General features: G+C 46.0%; 1 protein-coding gene across 3 annotated transcripts in view; it reads right to left on the bottom strand.

Moving 5' to 3' along the window:
• Window positions 1-1286: 1286 nt before the first annotated feature.
• The window catches only part of MICU1 (mitochondrial calcium uptake 1), a 95686-nt gene continuing 78188 nt past the window's right edge, over window positions 1287-18784 (bottom strand). For all 3 annotated transcript variants that reach the window (XM_010296389.1, XM_010296390.1, XM_010296391.1), the window contains 4 exons: window positions 17465-17602; window positions 11458-11566; window positions 3522-3611; window positions 1287-1447 (listed from right to left, as the gene is read on the bottom strand). In XM_010296389.1, coding sequence (XP_010294691.1) covers window positions 1287-1447; window positions 3522-3611; window positions 11458-11566; window positions 17465-17602 — 498 coding nt within the window. The remainder of the gene's footprint in view (window positions 1448-3521; window positions 3612-11457; window positions 11567-17464; window positions 17603-18784) is intronic.

Here is an 18784-nt window from a genome sequence, read left to right as displayed (position 1 = left end):
AGATGGAATGATTCCCAACAGCAGGATCAGTAGCCAGTATGAAAATATTCTAGAAGTATTTTGTCACCTCAAAGAAAGGCTGCAGCTCATGGCTGTCATTTAAGCACCCGCAGAGAGCGTTCCTCTCTGCACCACGGAGGCCGCAGCAGATTGCTTATGGGGCCATCCCAAACCAGAGCGCTTGTCTAGGGCTGGCTGGCAACACAGGACAGCAAACACAGCAGCTCGGGCCTTTCCGGCGCTGGCTTCTGGGCTTTGTCTTTCCAGCTCTGGAAAGTCTCGGAAGAGATGAGCCACGAGCCGTGTTGTAGTGAGCAGCGTCTTTACACGATACTTTACAGAGAGAACAGCGCTCAGCAAACAACATCTTCCAGCCTGTTCCCGTTACAGAACTGCAATTCCCCACGGAGAGTGCTCCCCATTTAAAAAAATAGAGACCTCCCGCAGCAGGTTGCTTACGCAAGGCAGGATGGGTGGGAGAGCCAGTTATGAGCCACGAGCCGTGTTGTAGTGAGCAGCGTCTTTACACGATACTTTACAGAGAGAACAGCGCTCAGCAAACAACATCTTCCAGCCTGTTCCCGTTACAGAACTGCAATTCCCCACGGAGAGTGCTCCCCATTTAAAAAAATAGAGACCTCCCGCAGCAGGTTGCTTACGCAAGGCAGGATGGGTGGGAGAGCCAGTTGCTTCACTACTTTTAACTGCTCTTGCAGCAGAGGCAGCACCTTGGCTCACGCAGCCCCCTCTGCGGGTACACCGTCCCCTCCACCCCCTGATAGTCTGGGGTAGCAGGGAGCATTTGGCCATCTGAAATCCTGGGGTGCTCTCAGCACCTGGCTGTGCCAGCCCCTACTCCTAGGTCCCACTGGTACGACCTATCCAGGAATCCCACAGCTTCTTTCTTAGGAGCAATCTAAGAATTAAAATCAACCCCATGCCATTTTGTAATAACATTGAATAAAAGTAATGGTGCAGCCTCACCAGCTCGCTCAATGCCCAGCTCTGCAGGCAGGGCACATCACAAAGCGGAGGTGGCAGCAGCAAGAAAAGTCCTTTTCTTTTTCCTGAAAATGAGGAATATTAAGGGGCCAGTGGCAAGCAGAAGCTGCAGATACAACGGGCTTTGATTTCTAACTTAGATTTACAAAAATCTCCTGTTACGAAGGAGTCTGGGCTCGCCAGAGCCCGGTGCCACCCCGCAGGTGTCCGCAGCGGCAGTGCTCGCCTGCAGGCGGTGGTGGCAGGGCTGAGAAAGGGAAGCCGGGCCTTCCTCGCCGACCCCACTACTGCTTGGGCATGGTGAAGTCCCACGCCGTCTCCTGGGCGCATTTCCACATCGCCCGCATGAGTCGCGTGAAGCCCATGTCCTTGGGCTTCTCCAAGCCTCTCATAAGGCGCTGCTTCATTATGGCCACAAACTCCTTGTTGCTCAGCTCACCATTCCCTGCGAGAGAAAAAAAATTAGGAACACTAAAACCTACCAGCAACCTCCTCCCCACATGCACCAACTTTAAAGGGCAGCAGCCACAAGTGTCATTTCTTGCAGAGACTGAAATCATGTTTGGCTTCAACCTCCCAAAATATCCTGCTAAGCAAGGATTGCCCGCCCAAACCACAGCATTTAAATCCCAATCCTACAGACACTGCCCCTGGCACTGCCACATCTTGCAGGGCCTGGAGCGCTGGGGCTTGAAGACTGAGAAGCAAATGCAAAACAAATGCCCATGCACCCGCAGGAAACTCTCCTCTTTAAGCGATTTAGGAAGTTACGGGAGCACAGGGTAACAGCACAGATTTTTCTTAATGGGGTAGAAGGGCAGATTCATTACAGTCATCTAGTGAGGTTACTGAGAATTACGTCAACTAAATTTAGGTTAAAAATAAGATGACAGTGAATTGGGGCAAATTTTACTCTGTAGTTGCTTAACGACCAATAAATTAAAACCTCTGGGATTTTTATTTAGGGCACTGGTTAATCAGAAGGGACAGCAGCAAGCTACGGCACGACCGACAGCCTGACGCCGGTCTGCTGAGAGGCTGATGCCTTCTGCCATGCCGCTGTCCATGTCTCATTGCCTGTTTTGCTCCCCTGCCTATGGCTCACAGCTGAGAGCACTGATTTTAGCTTCTGGGGAGCAGCACAGGAAAAGAACCCAGCTTTGGTCACAGAAGAAATTATGAAGGACATCAGCCCTCAAGAAACAAACCCGCCAGTGCCATCGGTTCCCCAGATCAAAGGAGAGAGAATCTCTCTAGCTAATACAGGGAACCACACAGTTATATTTAATGAACAAGTTTCTTCACTTGAGAGCTTTTTTTCCTGCCTTACATCCAAATGCAAATCTGGGCAGCGAAATTCCAGCAAACTGTCAAGGGGCGAGTAAAATTCCCCACGGTGCTGCAGGTTTTTGATTATGTGCATGGTAATATATATAAACACTGACAGAGTGAAAACACACAGACAAAAAAAGAAGAGGTCTGCGCCTGCCTTTCCACTTGATTCCTTCCCTACAGGGACTGCTCTGGCAACCACAGTCTTTCCCCGCAAAAGTTTGCTATCAAAATATTTAGCAGATTCTCCTGTGAGAGGATGCAAATGGAGAATATTCAGCTATGCTTCGGTTCACTCTAATCTCCAGCCTGATCATCCGGTTTGAGGATTGTATCAGAAAGTGGCACGGAAGCACAGAGAAAAATAAAACAAGAGCTGCATCCTTAGAAAGGTGCAAGGAAGCAGGTGGGGCTCAAACCAAGAGGGACAACAAGTAATAAAATAAAGTTTGGGTTTTTTTTAATGTTCATATTTATGTCAGAAAGCAAACAACTGTCTATTTATGCACCACTGCTGCCGCTCAGAGCGGCCAGTTCCTGGTAGCTGTGCTGGAGAAGCGGGCCGCCAGCAAGGTCTCTGGTTTTGGCTTGATAGTTTTGGCCAAATGCAGAATTTTGCTACTTTCCAAGTCTGAATTGCTACCATCATCCCCTGGTGGCAAAGACTACACTAATTCTTATTAAATCAACCCGAGATTGCTTCAGTGTGGCAACAAGCTACTCCAAAGCGCTCGCATCCTTTGCGGGCCAGCAAAGCAACGGGCTTCCCAGCAGGGCACAGAGCTGCCATTAACTAATTCAGCTGATATTTTGTCCAGGACCTTGGAGATAACAAAGTGCCAGATAGGCTCATTTCCAACAGTGGAGCACAATAGTTCATTTTGTTAAACCAAATAGAGGTTTTGTTTTTGTGGGGGGGAGCTGTATAGCAAGCTGTGCATGCCAAACGCTTGGATCCAGTGCCTTAAGATCAACATCTCAGAAGCTGGGTACCATCAGATACTCTCTTCCTAGCAGGGCAGGAGCATCAATACAGACCCACGGCCAACGAGCGGACGACGGCGTGGCAGGAAAAGCGAAGCCCGTCGCAAGCTCTCACGGCTGGCATTTTTGCCCTGTATTTTCTCCCCTGGATGGACTCTCGCCCAGCCTGGCGGAGAGAACGGGGCAAGGTTGGGGTCACTCACCATCGCAGTCGAAGAGCGCGAACACCACGTCGCACACATGGTCAGAGAGCTCCACCTTGGCCACCGTCCTGGCCACTTGCTGCATCGTCACTGCAACGGAGGGAGGGCACAAGGTTAGCGAGATGTCATGATCTGCCAACCGCAGCCAAGGCAGGCAGAGGAGTGTTCCTCTTGTTCCTTCACGGAAAACCACCTATACAAAACTGTGTCATGTTCAAAGAGGCTTGAAATAAGCTTCGTCCCCAGCCCATTCAACGCATGCCTCAAAGCCAGGCTCCTCAAAGCCTTCGCCTTCCCTCTGCAACACCGCACGGGGTGTGGAGAGGCTGCTGGTGAGCACCAATGTGCTGATACCCGTGTGTTCAAGATAAACATTAAAAACACCAAGATGAGATTTTTTTTCCTCCCTTTGGTTACAAAATCGGGCGAAGTGTCAGCACTACAGCAAACACCAGGTAGGGAACCTCTCCTGACGGGCTTGATCTAAAAGGCAGCTCCGTCTGATGGCAGTGCAAAGATGATACTCTATGAAACAACTATTCCAACAGGCTGGGAATAATAAACCCCAGTTTTCCTGTTAAGCAACTCAGGCCCAATAATTGCAGAACAAACCTATCCACCCTCTCCTTGCAACGCTCCGCAGCAAGCACGCAAGGTTAACCTTGTGATAAAATAGAGAGTTGTAATGAATTATTTCTCTTCCCCCTCTTGGTGCCAGACTGGCAGCTGAGCTCACCAGCAAAGAAGCGAGTGGTAGTTTTATTCATGCCTCTAGAAAAGAGCAATCCATGGAGCTATCAGTCTGGCTGGGTTATGCAGTAGACTCTGCTGTGTAAAGGGGAGAAAAAAAAACCCCAACCAGCCCTCACTGAGCTGGTTTAGCTGTTCTTCTACACATGTTCGTGTGTGGCTGGCTGCCCTCTAGTCTCCCTTTTGACAGCTGCTAATTGAAAGCAGGACAGCAGGTAAGAGCAGCTGAGTTGTCGCTGTTTGTCAGGGCTGAAGCACCCCGCTCCCTTCCAGACACTGGATGAAACACAAGGGCTTTGCATGAATGTGAGCGTATTTTAAGTTAAAATGACTTTTAAGCTTTAAAATAGCTTCCCTGCGAAGGCTGACCCGCGGAAACGCCATCTGGAGAGACTTTGCACTGCAGCAGCGAGCCCACAGCTACTGGGATGAACGAAAATAGGGAAGTGGTGTGACACCAAATCAGACTGAAACAAAAAAGAGACTTAGCTTTCATCCACAGCATCTTTCTGGGCTTAAGCTATTTGCCCGTCAGAGATTTTGAAGAGTTATGTGTCAGAAAAAACAAAATAAGCACCCAATCTATACCGTAACCGGATTAATTAGGAATTGCATAAAGTGTTTCCAGTAAGATACTTTTTCGTTAATATTTAGAACATTGGTTCCTTCCACCCTATTTCTGCTCCCCTGAGTGAGGTTTGGGGTTTTCAGGAAGGAATCCACAGCCACCATCAGGTCCTTTTCCCCTATAAAATCCCTCCTTTTACTAAATAATGCAGGAGAAAACTGAAATTAAACAGAAGGTAGATTAAAACATATGTAATCTCAAGTAGGCACCCGCTGTTTCCCTGTAACTATTCTTTTTGAGTTAAAATCCTTTCCTGTATGAGAGATGTAGCTCTGGTCTGCAGTTATTACTCTGTATTTCAGTTCTGTCACCGTAAGGCAGGATATGGGATACGGCTGCTGCTTCTGCATGTGTCCTGCTGGCGGCCAGAGCCTGCTTTGGGGAGGGCAGAGGCGACGTAATCATTAAAGGAAACTTGAAATAATTTTGCTCACCAGCCTTACGCCTGAACCTTGCCAACTGAACCGTGGGGAGACCACGTCACGCGGCACAGCTCTCAACAAAACCTGGATAGTGAAGGAAACGGGGGAATCCATGTTCTAAGCACAGGGACAGCCATGACGTCGGTGTCAGCCCTTTCCTTTCGGCTCTCTCCTCCCGCATATGCACTGATTAGCCAGCAAGATGCAACACGATCGAATGACTGAACGGCAACGCAAGCGAGTGGGCGCATTAGATGGTAGCAGCCCTCCAAAAAGGGCTGCTTTAACGGTCCACCATTTAATTAGCTCAAGCTGGCATTAAATGACAAAGCTGCCTTCAGCTTTCCCCCCTTGATCTGAGAGGGAGGGACTGCTGGCGAGCATCACGTGTACCCCAAAACAGAAGAGAGGGCGACTATAAAATTGCACAGGTATAACGCAGAATTTATAGGTCCTCTTGGATCAAACGCCGTGAACACAAAGTGGCAGCAAACACTGGAGCTGAACGTTTGACGGCTTAGTCCGTTTTACCAAGATAAATGCCCTGGCTCCGGATTTTATACGCACCTTTGTAGAAGGTGCCTTTCTCCTCTCCAATTAGACGATGCTTGTTCCCTAAATACAGTTCTGGCTCCAGCAAAACGTGCCCTCTAACTCCTACCTGCCACATGTGCTGCTGTGGGGCTTCAGTAACATGTAAAGCTCAAGAAAAAAAAGATGTTTTAACCAAAAAAAAAAAAGTTTAGATAAACTTATTTCTCAGCTTATTTTTTTCCCCAGAAAGTGCTTCTGCTGGGAGGCATATTAAAACACCTCCGCTTGGGCAACAGCAGAGGTTTGAAGTGCTGGAAGCCATCGTTTAGCCGAGACCCAAACCTTCAGACAGCAAAAGCAAATCTGGATTTCCTCAGACAGCAACACTGAATTTCATTTAAACTCCTTTTAAATGTAAATCTTTAAAGATGCTCAACCAAGCTTTAATACCATCCCCTCCTGCTGGTGCCCCGGGTACCCTACTGCAGAAGTTATTTGTTATAGGCTTATATGGGAAAAAAAAGTTAGAATTATTTCTTTAATTATAAGTCATGTTTTTCTGACGCGTTTTCACCCCCCTCCTTCCATCTCCACAGGGTGTCGCCTGATCCCTCCCTCCTCTTCAACATGTGCTTATTTATTTTTCACAGCCGCGGTTTTACCAGCTGTAATTTGTACTTACGGCCACCGGTTACTGCTTCCTCACTTATTAATCCAACTGTGCAAGTGTCACCTCCACCACATTGTTTTCGCTCAATGCAAAAATTTAATTTCTCAGGGGCTGCATGACTGTGCTGTGCTCGATAACAATTTTGTGAGGGTTTAAGGAGTCATAAGGAAGGAGGAAGCGTCTCCACTTACCACTTTGGGACACATGGTCCAGACTACAAGATATCTCAGTGAGGCAAGTAAGATTGAAGAAAACCTCCCAGCATCATTTTTTTACCGTTTCGCAAAATGTAATAGGTGCTGTCTGGGGAAACATCTCCTAAAACAAGGCTTGTCCAGATCTGGGGTTTTGGGATGCCTGCATCCATCTCTACATGGGAGAGTCTCCTGGATTTTATACCACCGAAAATGAGTTCCACGTTTTCTATCTTGAAAAGCTATGCAGCTTTTAAAATTTCAAGTGTTAGCGTCTCCCACCGGTTCCTTCAATAAGCCATCTGAGGTATTTTATGCAAATATAGTGTCTGGCAGTTATCTTTTTTTTCCACTCCCAGAACCGCATTCCCAGAACTGCACCGTGAGTAATGCCTCACCAAGCGCTTACAAACAGGGCTTTTCTATGGGCAAGAGACTCGCCAGCTGGCAAACCCCTTTTTTCCTCCATCTTGAGATTAATCACACATTTGGCCAAAATAATGGGCGGCTGGGCTGCTGCCTTCGTTTCTCAAATGGCACTCAGGGTGACCGGAGCAGGGCTCCCTGCCTTGGGCAGTCCCAGGCTGCAGAGCTAGGACACATGTATTTTGGGCTCCCAGAAAACACTTGTAGGATGTCTATGTAGGGTCTCACGTTGATACACAGGTTTCATTTTAAGCATCCCAGTTGGAAATGTTGGATGCCGTCACTGACAATATAGCTAGCAAAAATCTATTTCACTTTTTAACTATCATTATTTAACTCTTTTTCAAATAATTTCCATGTGTATGTACCAGAATATCCACCCGGAAGAGAGATGTACAAACCCTATGAAATCCTTTGGCACAACACATTTTTCTTTTTCTTCTCAAAATGCAAGGCTGCAGCCCTGCAGCTGAGTAGAAACCGTTCTGACATCAAAAGGAGCATGACGAAAAGTCATGGGGATCGCGCTTCTGAGGAAAAAAGCAGAGCTACCAGACCAAAGGCAGAGCTGATCCGCTGTTTTTGTAATCTTCGCAGTCATAAATAAGTAAAGAAAGGAGACTGCAACACAGAAGGTCGTTTCTAAATCTTCCAGGGGCTGTTGATCTATGGAGAGCTTGTCCTCAGGGTTACCAAGCTGATTTCTTAAAGCCTTATGGACAGGCATCATCTGCTGTGAGGGAGCTTTGCCCAACAACTCGTTGCGTCAGTGCTCAGCAAACACCGCACTGTGATTGTGCATGTACTAAAACCAAAGGGCAGGCGAGCTCCAGACCCCTCCTGCTTGAGGACACGGTGCCAAGCGCTTCCACAGTCCCTGTCCATCACCTACACACACGTCAACGCACTGCTGTGAGGGCAGCAAAGGGCTGCCTTGGCCAGGACACCAGATTTCATTGTTCAAATCATCTCACAAATTATCGCAAATACTCACCCGGGCTTTCTTACACACCCAAAGAGCCTGCGGCACCTCCGCCTTTGGAGATACCCAAAGCCCAGGTGGTCCTGGACAAGCTGCTGTAGGTGACCCTGTTGGACTAGAGGGGGCTCTAGAGGTCCCTGCCAACCTCACCCACCCTACAGACATCCTGCCCACCCAACTACCAGGGTGCTCCATGCAATTACTCCAAGGAGCAACCTGAGCTGTGCCTCCATGGGGGCCTGACTTCCTCCATCCACCTCCAAAGGTAGATTAAAGGAAGCAGCAATTCAATGACAAATACCTGCTGCACTCCAAACTCACCTCTACCTCCTTCCAAATTCCCTGCAGCCGTTTCAGGCTCCATCCTTCAAATAAAACAATCTTCTATTAACTCCTCCTGGCCTCCAGCCCCGCTCTGTGCTGGCCCAGCCGCCGGAGCTAGAGCGGGCTCAGCCGTCTCCCTCTCGCTTCGGCCCATCTCTAGCGAAGCATGCCTGTGCCTTGCCCTAGAACACAAAGGAGTTATACCGTGGCTCTCCGCCGGCGCCAGCAGAACGGCTGCTTGGAAAGTCTGGCTGCAGGCTGTGCCAAAAAAAACCAAAACAACCCAAAAAAACCAAAAAAAAAAAAAAAAGGCAATTCACACCCTCGCCTTGAAAGGGGAATAAGCGACGAATTCGGCTCCTGTCCTGCTGCCAGCTCTAAGTCCAGGCTGGGAAAGTTTTCTAAGTAATGTTTATGATTTAAGAGAATGACAGTATTATGTTTCTGGTAAAATGAAAGATGGACTAACAAATAATCTGTGTGTTATTCTATGGATCATTAAAATACAGGTTTATGAGCTTTTTTAAGAAAAAGAAGCTACTTTAATTCGATACAGAAAGCAGGTTGTCAAGCTATGGCTGTTTCCTGCCACCTTTTTTTTCTCCTCTTAAATTTTAAATGGCCCTTCTAAAATTACAACATTTGCTGCATTAGGTTAGCCGCAATTTCATAAATAAACTATCTTCTCCCCCAATATAATGAGTAATTTCTACATTTCTTGGTTTTTAATAAGCAACCTTGTGGAAGTTTGACTTTCGGAAGAGTATACCCCATTTATTGCTTATTTGATTTGTGTGGGTGCAATATCCAGACTCGGAGTGCACGCATATGGGAATGGGTAACGCACAGACAATTTAGGCATGGGAGCACACAGACCCCTGCTGCAAAACCCAGGCGTAGCGCTGCAGATTGCTTTTGCACCTTCGTTAGGACCACAGCAAAACAATCCCTTCGTGCCTCCTGCCCAGCGCATCTCTGGGTCGAGCAGCACAGGAGGATGCGAGAGGTGAATCCCATCAGCTGCCAGATGCACGCGAAGATGGGATTTGCAGGATAACTCTCCTCTTCTGCCCGAGGAAGTCTCTCCCGACAGCCGGGACCCCGCAGGCAGGGACGGGGGTCTGGGGACAGCGGAGCCCGCGAGCGGTTTGACGCCATGCCCCGCACACCACCAACCCTCCCCAAGGTTTACTTTACTCCAGCCAAATACTCCCAGCTCAACGGCTGTGGCTCCAGCACAAGCTCATTAATCGCACATAATTAAACGGCAATCACACTGATTTACCAACTGCACGCAGACCTAAATACTCCACAAATACATATTCCAGGACCAGGCAATTGCTAATTTACTGTAGGCGCCAAGTAAATTGGATTTGCTGGGCTATTACCTCCTCGTGGGACGCTGCAAAAGGCTTTGCGTAGCAGCAGCACATCCGTACTTATGTTTACTTTTAAATGAAAGAAAATCCTATCAGGTTCTTTTTAATTTTAAGTCTTAAGATAATGGTGATTTAAAACAAAGAATACAGATGATTTCCCCCCCCAAAAAATAAAAGATGAGCAGGGCTGTTGACACACGCAAGAAGAGATGTAACACGTTTGACTTCCTTTGTAATTCCATTCCCCAAAAACCTATTAATGTCTTAACATTGTCACAACAGCAGCAGTTGGAAGAACAACTTATTTCTAAAACATTTAATTTTGCAGCTGCCTAAATGCATCAGCTTTAACTTTCTAGTGCACAAGAGTTTCCACTCAGCCTAAAAAACTTTTAATGAGTTTGCCACTGTGGTTTTTCTTTTTTTTTTTTATATTCACAGTCTGAGTGTTTAAAAAAAAAAACCAACAACTCTCTCTCAAAAAAAAATCTAGAAAAGAGAAGTATGCATTTCTGACAGATCCTGGCAGCCGGGTTTTTCCCCCCCCCCCCCTCTTTTTAATGTATGGGTTTGTGGTTTTGTTGTTGTTGTTATTTTTTGTTTGGTTTTTTGTTTGTTTGGGGTTTTTTTTTTGTTTTTGGGGTTTTTTTTTTGGTTTGTCTTTTTTTTTTTTAAATCAGTGTGTCAGATCTGAAAGCATACCTGCTAGGGATTAGCTCAGAAAAGCAAATACATGATGAGATGAGGAAGGATATGGATTGGTCTGATCGATAAACCACACTATTACCAAGCTCCCCAGGAAATACCAGCTCTGAGGTTTATTCAGCCAGCTCCCCTGGCCAATGTAGCCTCTGGACTGTGGGTTATCTGAAGAGAACCTCCTCTGAACATGAGACTTTAATGCTCAGTCTGGGACCTCAGTGGGATTCCAGCACTCCCCCTCCTTTCCAGCACGCCTGGGAACTCCAAAGGTGCTGCCCTTTACTTGGATTTCGGCTCAGAAACGCAGCATCTGGCCATGCAGCACTTATTTCTAGGCAAAGTCTCTTATTTTTCAGCAAATTTGAAACAAAACAAGAGTTGAAACTGTCCTACCACCAGCTCCACTGCTGGTTAGTGCCTCTGCCGCATCGATCACAGAGACCTCCACAAAAGATACAGTTTGCAAGAATACTCCTTATAGCATTGCTTGTCTTTGCCAAGTACGTCGTAAAATGAGAAAAAAATACCACTCCAGAAGATGGGGATGAAGAAACACTGGTGTGCCTGGTTCCTGGGACCAGAGATCATCTCACCTCTGCACATGTCAGGCCTGAATGGTCCTGGTGAAGATATCACCACTTACTATTAGGTCACCATGAAATCATTGCTTCCTAATCTAGTCAAACTACACATTTCAGCCTTTTGTTCCCTTCTGTATCTAAAACTGGGGAAGTACAAAACCTGAAACCCTCTTTATCCATGGACGGAGCAAGTTGAACCTCTCATTACAGGGAGGAACTGCAATTCCAGTACATTATTAACCTGTCAGCCTGGGCTTGGTCAACATCTTCCCAGCTCCAAAGACACAGCATGAGTCGTGCTCCCTCAAGCTTTCAGCGCCTGTCCGTCTCGCAAGTTTTAATACCTTTATCAAGCGAAGCTCCAGCCATGTGGTAGAAGCTCAAAGCCGTGTCCACATCGTTTATGTTCTTCAGAAAAGTGAAGAAGCTCTCCACCTCCTCAAACGTCAGCCCCTAGGACAGAGAAAAGATGGTCTTAACACTGATGGGAAAAGGAGATTGTGACGGTACTCGGATTGCCGACAACAAAGTGACTCATGGGCACGAAGCGATAGCCAGAGGGGAATTAACCTGCACGCTTAAAACACTCCTACCTTGGCACCTGCAGATACGGGTTGTGACCCATACTTCTCTTAACCGCCTCTGCTCCCCTTTCGGCCCCACCTGTCGTGCAACGGGAAGCGACTTCCCTACGCACAGTCAGTGGTGGCAGAGACCAAAAAGCATTTCTCCGGTACTCACTCCACCGCCAGCTCCCACCCAGGAGAGCGGACACATCATGAGCCTGTGTCTGAGATGCAGGAGGTGGCTGCAAGCAGGTTCAGTTATGTATTTTTTCAAGCCTGCACAGCTGCAACAACGATAACGAAATAGCTCACACACTGCAAGGTCTCTCCCAAGAGACTCAGGGACCCCTGGGGGGTTCCACGCGTAGAAGGCGATACTGCAAACCACAGCACGCACAGATATGCCCCAGTTAGCTTTGCCTCCAAACTCCTCCACCGCGGCCATGGCTCAGAGCCAAGAGAGGAGGTAAATCATTCAATAAATATCAATAAATAAATCAACAATATCAATTATTCATCAATAAATATCATCACAAGTAATGACCACTCAGCCTTCCTCTCTGGAAGAGAGAAATCAGCTTGTCAAAAGAGTTCAGGCTCAGGCTCCTACCCCGTCCAGCACGACAGACTGATACAGCAAGACGCTAAAAATTCCAACTGCATAGCACGGCACGGTTTCATGGTCTCGATGGAAGCGCACACATTCAGCTTATACTGTCAAATATAAATTTAGACGGTCTGTTGCAACCCTGCTCAAACCCTTCCCAACAACTACTAATCAGTGAAGAAGCCACCTATCTTTTTTTGAAAGAAAAAGCACTTTTTACATTTTTTTTTTTTACAATCTTCTCATACAGACCCAGTGCCTCTAGAATTGTAAGCAGAAGAATTACAGAAAATTTGTAACCTACGAAGAAGTATTTCAGCTAGTTCCTGTCCTTGCTGTAACTGTGTACGTGGCAATGCACGGTGCATAGCGCGTGCACTGACAAATGCAACAGCAGGTTTCGTCAGCCCTGAATTCATGGATCCAGACCAAAAAGATGAGATAGTAAAATGTACACACGGACAACAGATCAAAAAAAAAATCCCCAGTTACTGTACAGGGAGCTTTCTTTAAATGGATACCTGCTCTGCTCCCCAAGTAGCATGCTAAAAGATGTATGGCAGAATTAAATGAAATGCTGTCCTAGCAAAAAACAAAAAAAACCCCAAATAAATCAGGTACTTCTGCAGGAAATACTGCAAAGATTCTTCTGTTTTGTACAACAGATCTGGAGGAGAAAATGGCTTTGCAATTCAGATACCCACCCGGACCCCTCCCTGCTATGTGTTTTCTGATTGACGCCCTCCTCCCTGGGAGCAGAGTACTAAAAATATGGAAAGTCTGCAGGAGCCAGGAGGCATGTGGCCACTTTCAGGCCAGCAGAAGACACTGTGCCATGGTTTAGCTGCACATCTGACATTTGCAGTAGTGGCCACAAGGCATCTCAACAGCTATTCTAAGCAAAGAGCCCTAAACTTTGCATTTTCCTGGAATCTTCCACCACAAAATGGCAGATGTCAGGGCCAAACAGCATTTCTGTCCGTGCAAAACGGCCCCTTGTTTAGTACCAACACTGCAGTTGCTATCGCTTCAGCGGGTAACAGGGAAGGCTTACATGTGAACTTGTGGTCCTTTCACCAGGTGAAAAAGCAAAAGCAATGACATCTAGGGGTACCCTATAAATCTGGATTTTCACGTGGATAGAGGTACTGAATCTCCGTAGCAAAAATGCCATTGGTAGTATGAAATTTAATATTTTACGGATGAAACCTGTAGTTGAGGCTGGCATCAGCATTGATTCCTTTCCAGCTACAAAAATAAAATCAAATCAAGAGACTGGGACAGCCTCAGGATTGCACCGACAAGTCAACAGATGAATGATCACCTTCGTCTGTCGGTTGTCTGCGTATGGGAATTTATCCATTCCCTGTTGATGCCTTTGACAGTGCTGCTCGGTTCTTCATACGTTATTCATGTCTCCACTGAAAGACCTATAGATGTTTCCATTATATAAAGAAGGCTTGTGTTAATTTGGAATCACAAGAAACTGCATAATCTGGAGAGCACTAGGGTACAGATTATGGGATCTGGATGGTCACTTCTTTCAAGGCATTTGTAGATCTAGCTGTTGATTTATAAGCCTGAACCCTTTCATCATTTAATACTAGTGATACATAAGCAGGCAGACCCCAGAAACACATATCTGCTCGCAACATGCATTTCTGACAGCTCCAACATCTTCTGCAAAAGTTCGGGCTTTTCACCTGGGAGCCCAGGTTTCAGCTGGGGAGAATTACATCTCCCTCCCACCCTCTGCCATCTCAACAGAAAAATATGCTACGCAGCCCCCAAAGCACATGTAGAAGGTGACCTGAATCACTAGTTTCTGAAGAGTCCGCTTGGTTTTCTAGTGGTTAGGGAGACATAAACCAAATACCTTGCTTGTAAATACTATCGACAGCTCAAGTCCTTTTTACTAGGAGAAAAGCAGCTCTGTAAGTGAAACTTGAGGGGGTGGATTGTAAGCAATTTTAAACAAAGCAGAGTGTGGCAGCTCTGCTGAATATGCAGAGGAGTTCACATATCCAGGGCAAGATGGGATTTTTCCTTAAGAAAAATAAAAATGAGAGCAGATTATCAATTAATGCAAGAAAACATGCCACCCCCAAAGCGGGAACATAGAATAAGTATTGGGAAAAATGCTAAAAGTTAGATTAAAACCAGAGCTTTAACATTTTGGAGGCTGACAGCATTGCCTTGTGCAGAAAAGGTAATTGCACCAGACAATGAAGATGATGTTTGGCATCATAAGAAAGCATTCACAAGGTAAATTGTATTTCCAAGGTAAAGCTTGCCAGGTGCGTTTGGTACAATTACTGCCATCCCCTCCCAGTATCATACTATTAAAATTATTTTACTTCTACCTTCTTCGGAAAGCAATAGCAAGTCAAAGCCTCTACTGCCTTCAGCCCGGAGAGGAGTTACAGCAGGTTAGTGAGCTGTGCAGATCACGGTAACACTATAAATGTAGGCTAGTGAAGCGTGAAAAGGAGGGATTTGGGGAAAAATGCTTCCTGTAAAACATGTTTGCATCACAAACCGCTCTAACCTACAAGGTGTTCAGTGACTGTAAAGTATCGCAGGATAAATGACGTGGCTGTGTGGCATCAATGTCTCTGGGAGCCGAAGGGAGAGCAGTGGGTAGCACCGGCTCCGCTGCCTTTTCATACGACGGGAGTAAAGCAGAGCCCGACCAAAGCAGCCGCTTGCTCTGCAGATGGCTGGGTTACAGACACAGAGGAAAAAGCAACGCCAGCGTCGAGCTTCTGCCATTTCAAGTGGGAGGACGCTCTCTGGCTTAATACTCCATTCATGTACAAAGAAAACTTTGCAAGCGCATCCCTGAATAAGTTATCCAGAAAGCTCGAAAGGCAGTTAATGCGATTCTGGTCACGGCAGCCCTGTTTCTAAAGAGATGGAGAAAGTTAAGCTATGTAAAAACACTGACAGCTGCACCAGGGCGATCCAGTCAAAGTACATAAGTGTATTTAGATACAAAGTGCCACACACAAATTTGCAAGGAATACGATCTTCTAAAATACCCCAGGGGAAAAAAAAAAAACCAACCACAAACCCAAACCACAAACGTTCAAGAAAAGGTTCTCTTGTATAAAAGACAAAGCAAAGTTAGGCACCAGGCTGGATTCTCTGTGAACTAAAACCTGCTGAAGGGGAGGATTTCAGTGCCCGATTTCTCTAGCTCTGCATAAGCATTGACTTTGAGCTGCCCCAGCTGCCAAAAAGGCTTATCTGCCTCCAGTGCGAAGTGGCTGGCACTTCTTGCATCCTTTACATCTCCTTAAACCATTAAATATCTTCTACTTGTTAACAGAGAAGACGTCTCATTTTAGGATCTTGGGTGTTTCATTCCCCCCGGTCTAAGGAATCATGTTTTCCACCTATTCTGTTTCTTGCAAATGTCATTTTTTTATCTTATTCCCCAATTTCTCTCCTTGAAAGTCCTTGGAATAAAGAAAGGCAAGACTTGCTCTGAATCTGGTTATCTGCAAATAGAAACACAATCTGGCTGGTCTGGGGATGAGGAATAAAGTAGAAACAGAAAGTTCTTCCACTGCCGCAGATGTCAGGGCCTGGGCTTACACATGAAAGGAAGAAAACATCTCTTGTAAGAAACCTTCCAAAATAACTCCCTCTGCCTAATTTCTCATACACCCAGCTACTGTTCAATAATATATATCCCTCTGTGTGTGTGTACATACATACATATATATATATAAACAAACAAATCCCAGCAAAAGAATCAACAGTTTGGGAACGTTAACAACAGAGCTGATACTTTCTGTTAAGACACACATCACAGTTAGGTATTTTTATCACGATAAATCAAATGATTCCTGTTAAAACTCAAGGGGAGCAGAGGTACTGGAAAAGCCGCATCTGCAGCGTCTCGCTCAAAGAGCAAACAGACACAATCTCAGAAACATCAACGGTCTTATTAAGCCAGAGACAAAGAGCTTGAGAACTGAGATTTCCAAATATTAACACGTGACACATCTCAGCTCTGATGACACGTTGACACCATCTATTGATAACGGCCGATTAAATATTGAGCCTGTTTTCCTACAAAACATGAGGGAATCTACAAAAAAAAAAAAACCAACTCTTTCTGGCACCCTGGGGCCACGAGAAGCTGCAGGTACCATGGCTCCTCTGTCAGGAATGCAACTCCGAGCATGGCTTTTTGGCTTGCTTATGGTTTCCTCCAGTTTTTAACTCTTTGGCATTATTTGCAGTCTATTGGACTATTAGTCTATGTGCCCCACTGCTTCAGTACGTCCAAATTTTCCTCCAACACCAGTGAAAGAGGGAGAAAACGGGGAGAAAAGTCACTGCAGTGGCTTCACATGAACTGAGGATTCCTGTACACCACAGGAGACCAGTTAAGGCACCAAAAAGGGACAAAAAAGGACTAGATCCTGGCCAGCACTTGAGTTTTATAAAACACTTTGCATCTAAATCTGTTAAGAAATAAACACCAGTTCTGATGTTAGGAGGAAGCGGCTCTAAAACAGTCAGACCAACCCAATACCTGGCCAAAGATTTTCTATCCATTCTCATTTTGACAAATTGCTTGTTTATAACCTTGTTAATAAAAGAACAACCCATGTTTATAGAAGCAGACATGAAATTCTAATACCGAAGTAATTTGGCAGCCCATACTTGCCTTACCTGATAAAGCACGTCCTTTTGGTACGGATGTCTTATTCCAAGGTCTCTCACTAAATTAACGAGTGTAGAATCTGCAACATTATTCCTCTCAAATCATGAGTAATTCAAATAATTTTTCACATAAGCTCATAACTAAATAATAAACTGCCCAGTCGCAGCAGCTAATGGTCAAACCAGTAACTAGGTTACATCTTCGATGTTTATTCTGGCTCCAGACCCAGGGTGCCGTTCAGCAAATATAAATTTTGAAAAGTAGAGTATGAATTTTAATAGGGACAAGCCTCCACCCTCATCTGGACACCGACCACTGCACTTCCACCTCTTCCATCTCCCTGCTGCCGGCAAAGTATTTATCACCTGTGAAGTCAGCGTGTCTCCCCGCACTGCGTAACAAGGTGCGGGCGTTAAGAAAATGGAGATTGCTTACTCATTTCTCAGCACGGTGCGGGGCAGCTGGACCCACCGCAACTTCCCAAATTTGCCACTGACCTCTCCGTCTTGGAAGTGCTTCTTGAGCTGTTTCAGCATGACAGTGAGCTTCTTGGACTGCACCCCGCTGTAGGCGAGCAGCATGCTGCCGAACTGCCGCTCCGTGATCCGCCCCTCCACTGGGTCGTGTCGCTCAAACTGGAACGGGGAGGGGGGGAAAGAGAGATGAAAATAAGGCTGTGCAACAGAAAGCTCTATCCAGGGGAAGGGTTAAAAAGGCACTGTAATTAAAAAATGAACATTGCAGGAAACACTGCTGAAAGAGAAATCCTAACGTATTTGAATATTCACTTCCCCCAAGGCTGTCTCCATCAGTAAGTCACCATTTTTCCTATGTGCTAATCCTTGGACAACCTCTGGAAGAAGTCTTTGCACCTTGCCCTCCCAGGTTTACCTTGCAGGGGGACAGCGTTTGTAGAGCTGGACTTGAAAAGGCAGGATAATGAACTTGAAACCAAGCTAGTGTCACAGGTCTCCAAAGGGGTGAAAAGCAAGAACAAATACTAAGGTGTTCTTCAAAGGCCCTTCCAGCTTGGACATCTGAATAAGCATCCAAAGAATTTGGCTGCTGCAGTGACATTTTCTGATTGATCAAAAATCTGTACAGGACTGAGCTGATGTGCAAGCGTGTGCTTCAAAAGAAGTCTATGTAGGAGCGGTTCCATGATTGCGATAAAGAGGGCTGGTGGTTAATAAACCAGGAAAGAAAAGTCTTGCAAAAACTAAGTCTCATTGTAGCTCTTCTCTCCTCCAAGCCCTGGAGAGGTGGATTCAGCAAGGGAAGGTTCATGAAGGTCTCCAGACCTCACCTTCTCCAGTCCCAGAAAGTTTTTCTTGTCCTAAGCCCCATCAAGACCCTTACGAATGCTGCTGAGAGGCCCCTGCAGAACTTCCCACAAGCCTTTCAGCAGAGAAAGGTCTTCTCCATTAACACATCTCTCCAGCACTAGTTTATATTCTCCTGGCTTTTTCGCTGCAGAGGAGAAGGGAAGAGCAATTCTCCTGACTTGGGAAAGTGCTGGGTTTAAGCACCACATCTCTGGTAGATGAATAATGCAGATTTCATCTTTTCCTTCCGTCCCCCCCGGCTCTTGTGGCTCTAGAAACATCAACATTAGATGTCAACGGACTTCGGTTTCACAGATCTCAGCATTCATGTTCCCTTGTTTGCTTTCCTTCAAATTTATCAGAAAACATATGACCTGCACTATAGCTGATGACAAGCCAGAAGCTGACATTTAACAACAAAATCAATTTTTAAACACCTGCAGAACAACTCAGTACCACTGACTTGACATTATATTGCCCAATGAGTTAACC

Source organism: Phaethon lepturus, unplaced genomic scaffold (genome assembly GCF_000687285.1).
Source record: "Phaethon lepturus isolate BGI_N335 unplaced genomic scaffold, ASM68728v1 scaffold19851, whole genome shotgun sequence".
NCBI lineage: Eukaryota > Metazoa > Chordata > Aves > Phaethontiformes > Phaethontidae > Phaethon > Phaethon lepturus.
The sequence above is the reverse complement of the archived record's forward strand: the minus strand, read 5'-3'. Positions and strand labels throughout refer to the sequence as shown.